The sequence below is a fragment of the Cicer arietinum genome, chromosome 5, assembly GCF_000331145.2.
Source record: "Cicer arietinum cultivar CDC Frontier isolate Library 1 chromosome 5, Cicar.CDCFrontier_v2.0, whole genome shotgun sequence".
NCBI classification, from domain to species: Eukaryota; Viridiplantae; Streptophyta; class Magnoliopsida; order Fabales; family Fabaceae; genus Cicer; species Cicer arietinum.
In genome coordinates this window covers 15,272,127-15,279,033 of record NC_021164.2, presented here as the reverse complement: position 1 = coordinate 15,279,033, position 6,907 = coordinate 15,272,127, and the positions used below count along the sequence as shown (strand labels likewise).

At 32.7% G+C, this 6,907-nt stretch overlaps 1 protein-coding gene and 1 pseudogene across 1 annotated transcript; both read left to right on the top strand.

The window, feature by feature from the left end:
• The first annotated feature begins 6 nt into the window (after window positions 1-6).
• On the top strand, window positions 7-1,203 carry LOC101510682 (uncharacterized). The gene is made up of 2 exons (XM_004514407.4): window positions 7-342; window positions 439-1,203. Exons 1-2 carry the CDS (start codon window positions 235-237, stop codon window positions 1,129-1,131), a joined length of 801 nt encoding a protein of 266 aa, XP_004514464.1. The 5' UTR covers window positions 7-234; the 3' UTR covers window positions 1,132-1,203.
• A 334-nt stretch (window positions 1,204-1,537) lies between these two features.
• On the top strand, window positions 1,538-3,547 carry LOC101511004 (ABC transporter A family member 7-like; annotated as a pseudogene).
• The last annotated feature ends 3,360 nt before the right edge of the window (window positions 3,548-6,907 follow it).

Below are 6,907 nucleotides of genomic sequence, written 5' to 3'. Positions count from 1 at the left end.
AAGAGGACTCATCAAGACCATGTGATACAAACTTTGTCTATCTTTGAAAATTTACATGGCGAAACAAGTGGAAAATGCAGTGATAGGTGGCTTAACGATAAAGAATTGGCGGCTGCCCAATTGCATGTTCTCTTAAATTGCATTGAGGTTAAGCAATTGATTGAGTAAGTATTAATATATTAAATATATCTCCATTATTCAACGAACAACAACATCTAATTTTTTTAAAATATCATGTATAGGATGTATGTACAAAGTTTGAAAAGTATATATGGAGATCTCAATGACAATGTCATTGATACACAAATAGAAGTTGACTTTCCGCGATGGTTTCAAGAATATGTAAGCACTTATTTAGACTATTCAATCTTATTTGGATTAAAACAAAGATGTACAATTTGTTTAACCTAAGCTATATGAATTGCTTTATGTGACTAGGTGACAAAGAATCACAAACTTAGGATGCAAAACCCTGACTTGTATGACTTGGCAAGAGGACCCTTGAGACTAGCAAAGTCATGGCCTATTTATCATGTGAATGGATACCAATTCAACACAACTTCTTGGGGTGAAGGCAAAATAACATATAATAGTGGAGTATGTGTTAAGGGAATTGGTCAAGGTGAAACCTCAAGTGATTATTATGGTGTTGTTTCCGAGATTCTAGAATTTGAATGGCGAAGTCAAGCAACACGAAAGCTAATTTTATTTTACTGTGATTGGTTCGACCCTTCAAGTCGTGGAATGAGGATACATAATCAATACAAGATTGTAGAAGTACGAAAAGGGAGAAAATACGGTAAATTTGATCCTTTTATTTTTCCAAAATCTGCAACTCAAGTTTACTATTCACCTTATCCTGGGCGCCAAAAAGTTGATTGGTTGGTAGTTATGAAGACAAAGCCGAGAGGGGTTGTTGATGATAGGCATACTTTAGAAGTTGCTTTTCAAGTGCAAGAATCGGAAGTTAATGCAACAATTGAAGATGACCCAATTGATAACTTAAAAGATGATTCAGTTTATGGTGAAGAAGTTGATTTGCATATGTTGCAAGATGATGAGGATGAAGAAGATGATTTCAGTGACGATGGTGAAGATGAAGATCAAGAGGAAGATGATTCTATTGAATAGTATTTGTTAGCTCTTTATTGACAATGTGTTTGATTTAACATACGTAGTATTCAAAAAGGAATTGGTAAATCTTTAGTTCATATGCTTATTTTTTATTAGAAGTATAAATAGTGTAAATAATGCTTATTTTTAAATAGTGTAACATAATGCTTATTTTTTACTCATTGCAACCTAACGTTTGTCTCTTGTTCATATATCTCAACAATTAAAGCATATACATGATCGGAGTTGAGCCCACATTGTAGTGTTTTCATTCTACACAACACGGGTCAATATTCTAAATTATTCAACTAACAACATCTATTTTTTTACCTATATATCTCGTATAGAATGTATAGCCTACTTTTTCTTCTTTTGCAGTCAATTATGAAGCGAACTAAAAGGTCAACAAAGAAGAGAGTTGTAAAGAAGTGTGGCATATGTTGAAGGCCTGGACATAAGAACTCATATGAATGGAATATATACTAACATGGGAGTATGTCCACAACATGAGTAAGCTGAAATTCCTCCAATTTTTATGTTTTTCATGAAATCAAATTTTTATCAATTGAAAGAAGTTTCTAATTTTTTTCCCTCATGATACTATAGCTTGCTGTGGGAAAGCTTTGACTGGTAGAGAGCACCTACTTTTTTATGGAAGACTTAAAAATCTTAAAGGTTCAGTCTTGACTCAAGTAAGTTCACTCACTGGAACTCTTACTGTTTGAAATATTAAGATTATTATCAGTGTGTTAGGAGTTTAATTATGTTAGGAGTGTTAAGTTATAGAAATTCTACCTTTCAAAATATAAATAGGTGTTTAAGGTTATTGAAAGCAATGAAATTAGAAAGTTGGTATGTCATAATTCTTATGCGATATTTTAAGACAACAGTATGAAGAAGAAGAACATCATTCCATATTATCATTTGTTTGTCAGAGATATTTTAACTATTTAGCTTTCATTATGTTGTTCTAGGCAGTAGAAGAATCTTTGAAGAGTTTAAACCTTTTCCATGGAGGGGTTGCTGATAAACAAGCTGGAAAATATAGTGGTGGGATGAAGAGGAGGCTTAGTGTTGCAATTTCATTAATTGGGGACCCCAAAGTTTGTTATTATTTTCAACCCAATCTGATCATTTTTTCTTTTTCATATTTAAAAAAAAAAAGATGATTCAAGTTTTCTTATTATGTAAATGCCAATTCAAATTTAGGTTGTTTATATGGATGAGCCAAGTACTGGATTAGACCCTACTTCAAGAAAATGTTTATGGAATGTTATCAAGCTTGCAAAACAGGATCGTGCAATCATTTTGACAAGTATTCTCTCGCTCTTTCATGGATTTTATCGCACTATATTCTACTTGTTGTTTATGCTTTAGATATATTAGCTAGCCTGTGTTATATTTGATTCCATAACATGATAAAATTTGATTTTATGCTTTCAGCACATTCTATGGAAGAGGTGGAGGCCTTATGTGATCGATTAGGAGTATTTGTAAATGGTAACTTGTAGTGCATCGGAAATCCAAAGGAGGTACTTGCTCAAGTGATATGCTTTAATAAAAGTGTATTTCAAAATGAAACTGTTAAATGAGTTTGCCCATAAATTGTTGTTTTACTGATCCGGATTCCCCAAATTGCATGCATTTATGCAGTTAGGAGCTCAGCATCATCAGATCTTGATTGAGCGACTCAGATTTTGAGTTCACTAAAATGGTTTTAAAAGTATTTGAAATGCTCAATAAAATTTGAGTCAATCGGTAAAGATCGAACTATACTGTACTGACTGCGTGAATGAAAGAATCCTTAACTGCACGATATCAGTAAGGTCATTTATCAGCATTTATATGGTTAATGTATGCAGGTTTGAATGCAACTTTAGAACTCCAAGCTGCATACACTTGTACCGTTTTTTCAATTTAGTGACAAATATAAAGTGCCAATTTAAACCATGTATATTTTGACTTATTATAGCTACTTCTGTTGTTTTGTCATAGCTAAAAGCCAGATATGGAGGAACTTATGTGTTGACAATGACAACATCTTCGGATTGCGAGAAGAATGTAGAGAACATGGTACGACAGCTCTCTCCAAATGCCAACAAGATATACCGTCTTTCTAGAACTCAGAAAAAGAGATGGTCGAGACCAACAAAAGTTTAACCTTTCTGATGCAACATTTAGGATTTGTTGGATCTTCTTCTCGTCCAAGTTCATCACCACAACCCAACGATGAAACTGATTAAGATAGTGGGGATGAGGACATTGGTAGTGATCATATTGAGTAGTATTTGTTTTTATTTTGTTAAATTGGTTGTATCATGTACTGGTAATACTTAATTTTTTTTTTGTTTAGAATTATCACAATAGTTGGATCATGCTTTAATAAATATTTAGTTTTGATTTGAAAATATGATATAAATTTTGTTTTGGATTATTGCAATAGTATTTCAATTAAAGATTAATATTAAATATTTTAAAAATATATTTATAATAATAATTTCATATATTTTTAGTTAAAATTTTTATATAAATAAAAAATCAGACAAATTCGTTTAATGTGGAAATTTAAGCATGCGGATTCCTTTTTGAAAATAATTTTGATACGAAATTACCTGCGAATTTTCATGCGAAACATATTATTGGTGCAAAATTTCATATGGATATACCTGCAGATTTTCATGCGAAATATATTTGTAGGAACTGTACTGCAGATATTTCTGCATGAAAAGTTGTAAAAAATGCCTAAAGTTTTCTTAAACGTTGCTGCGAATTTTATTTAAGTTTCCTGCGGATTTAGCCGCAGGTAATTTACCCGCGGATAGTGAAATTCTCAGGTAACAATTATCCACGAAGGTTTTACGTGGAGATAAGGTTCCGCCGGGAAATCCGCAGGTAACATGGTTTCCTGCGGAATATTTGCTTAAATCTGCAGGAAAAACGCAGAATTCTAGATCTGTGCCACATGGAAATCCGAACGCTCTGTTCACTATCTTGGCTTCTGATTCCATATGCATATCTACATATACAAATATTACATCAACATAAGAGTAATTATGCAAAAAATTAAAGGATTGCAAAATAAACTAGAATAAATAACAATCAAAATTCATAAAAAAATAAAAAAGTAAAAATCAAAAGATACTACATAAAAAAAATTCACTCATTGGATTTAGACCTGATGATATGATAAAAAAAAGCCAACAATAATGCCATTGCTAGAGAATAATATCTTGTAGTGTCCATCTTTTTGATATAATATTTGTTTAAAGATATGCTTTTATATATAGCCATTGGATGTATTTAAATCCGTCCAATTTTGTATGATTTGATTTTGTTATTGATGCAATTTATGTGGCACGCTTTGTTTCACCTTTATCGACATGCTAAAAATAACTATGGCTAATTAATGGACATTATTATAATTTTGTTATTTGTAAACGTTTTAAATGGAGTGATTCATTACAATTTTTATTTCGATTTTTAGGTTTAAAAGTAAGGAGGATGTGGCTTTGATTCTAGCAGCACCAAATAAACACTACGCCCACATTTTATAGCGCGTCTTTTACATTGCTATTGTAGAATTTTTTAAAAATAACTGAGGATACAACAACGCTTTTTTTACAAGCACTATAGAAAAAGCGCTGTTGTAGGGTCATATAGGGTCACATAGCGCACATAATGTTTACAACCCTTTTACAGCGTTTTTTGTAAAAGCCCTGTAAATTGAAGCACTCTCTCATAGCTTTTACAGCGCTTTAAACACAAGCGTTGTAAAATGTAGCGCTCCCACCTTATGTTGCATGGCTTTTAAAGCGATTTTTGTGAAAGGGCATGTATTTACATGCGCTTTCATATAATTAAATGGCCTATTAGAGCGCTTTTTATACCAGTGCTGTAAAAGGCTTGCACTTTAAATAAAAATCACTCACTTCAAATAAATAACTCATCAACCACTTTAAATAAAAATCAACCCTACAAACCCTTATCTCCTCTACTATGGGCCCATCTACTGCTCCTCCTTGAAAACAAATTGGATACGTTGTTTCAGGTACGTATTATATTTATTAATTTTTTGTTGTCACTAAAACTGATAAATTGTTACATAATAAATTATATAAAATCTATTCTTTTTTGAAATTTTTGGATTTGTTCTGTTTTGAAATCAGACTTGACATTGGTTTCTATTTTCCAATATTAGATATATATGTGTACTATAGATTGGTATAATGTTATCAGTAGCTTATTATTTGTGTAACTGCATTTATATAGGTCATATAAAATGGATAGGAAATGGATGTCTGCCAAACGATATTCAAAAGAGTATGAAAGTGGAGTGAAGAGTTTGTTGAGTTTGCAGTGAAGAATGCAAAAGATCCAAATAGAGTCGTTTGTCCTTGTTTAAAATGTTGTTTTGGAAAACGCGTTAGAGCATATGAATTGGAAGAACATTTAGTATGACATGGAATTGATCAAAGCTATACATGTTGGATAAGACATGGTGAGAAAATAAATGGAAACAATAATTTTTAGAATGGTTTGACATATGCTTCAACTGATTTTGACACAGATACATATGAGCCGGACCGAGTTAAGGAGATTGCAAAAGCAGTTGAAGAAGATCTTCGGGATTGTCCTAAAATGTTTGAGAGTTTGTTGAGTGATGCAGAGAAACCATTATATAATGGTTGTACTAAATTCACAAGACTGTCAGCGATGTTAAAGTTGTACAACTTAAAAGCGAGTAATGGATGGTCTGATAAAAGCTTCACATAATTATTAACACTCTTAAAAGATATGTTGCCAGATGATAATGAACTTCTCAGTCGAACCTACGAGGCTAAACGAATTTTTTGCTCTATTGGCATGAGTTAGGAAAGGATTCATGTGTGTCCTAACGATTGCATTTTATTTCGAAACGAATATGAATTACTAAAGGCATGTCCAAAATGCAATGTCTCTCGATATAAGAAGAAAAAATCTACTCCAGCAAAAATCGTGTTGTATTTTCCTATAATACCAAGATTTAGGCGCATGTATCGCAGTGAAGAAGATTCAAAACACTTGACATGACATGCAGATGAAAGAATTATAGATGGAAAGTTTCGACACCCTGCAGATTCTCCACAATGGGCAAAAATTGATCACGAGTATCCTGAATTCGGGATAGAGTCAAGAAATCTCCGACTTGCACTTTCTACTGATGGAATGAATCCACATGGTCTTCAAAGCATCTCACACAGCACGTGGCCTGTGATTTTGTTGATTTATAACCTACCTCCATGGTTATGTATGAAGCGTAAGTTTATGATGTTGTCTCTATTAATTTCTGGATCCAAACAACCGGGGAATGATATCGACGTATACTTGACTATGTGTGGAAGTTTATGATGGGTATAAGAAAGAATATTTCAATTTGAGGGCTATGTTGTTCGGCACAATTAATGATTTTCCAGCATATGGTAATTTATCAGGATATAGCATTAAAGGTCAGTGTGCATGTCATATATGTGAAGAGAGTACAAATTGGATGCGGTTGAAACATTGTAAGAAGAATGTATTTGTTGGACATCATATATGTTTACCTTATAGTCATCAGTATCGTGGGTGGAGAAATGCATTCAATGGAAAATCAGAGGAAGATAGAGCTCCTATAGCACCGACTAGATATCAAATACTTGAAAAAGTACAAGGTTTGACCAATAAATTTGGCAAACCTTTTGCGGGATTGCTGGTCAAAACTGGGTGAAAGAAAAAGTCAATTTTCTTTGAATTGCCATATTGGAAGTCATTGTAT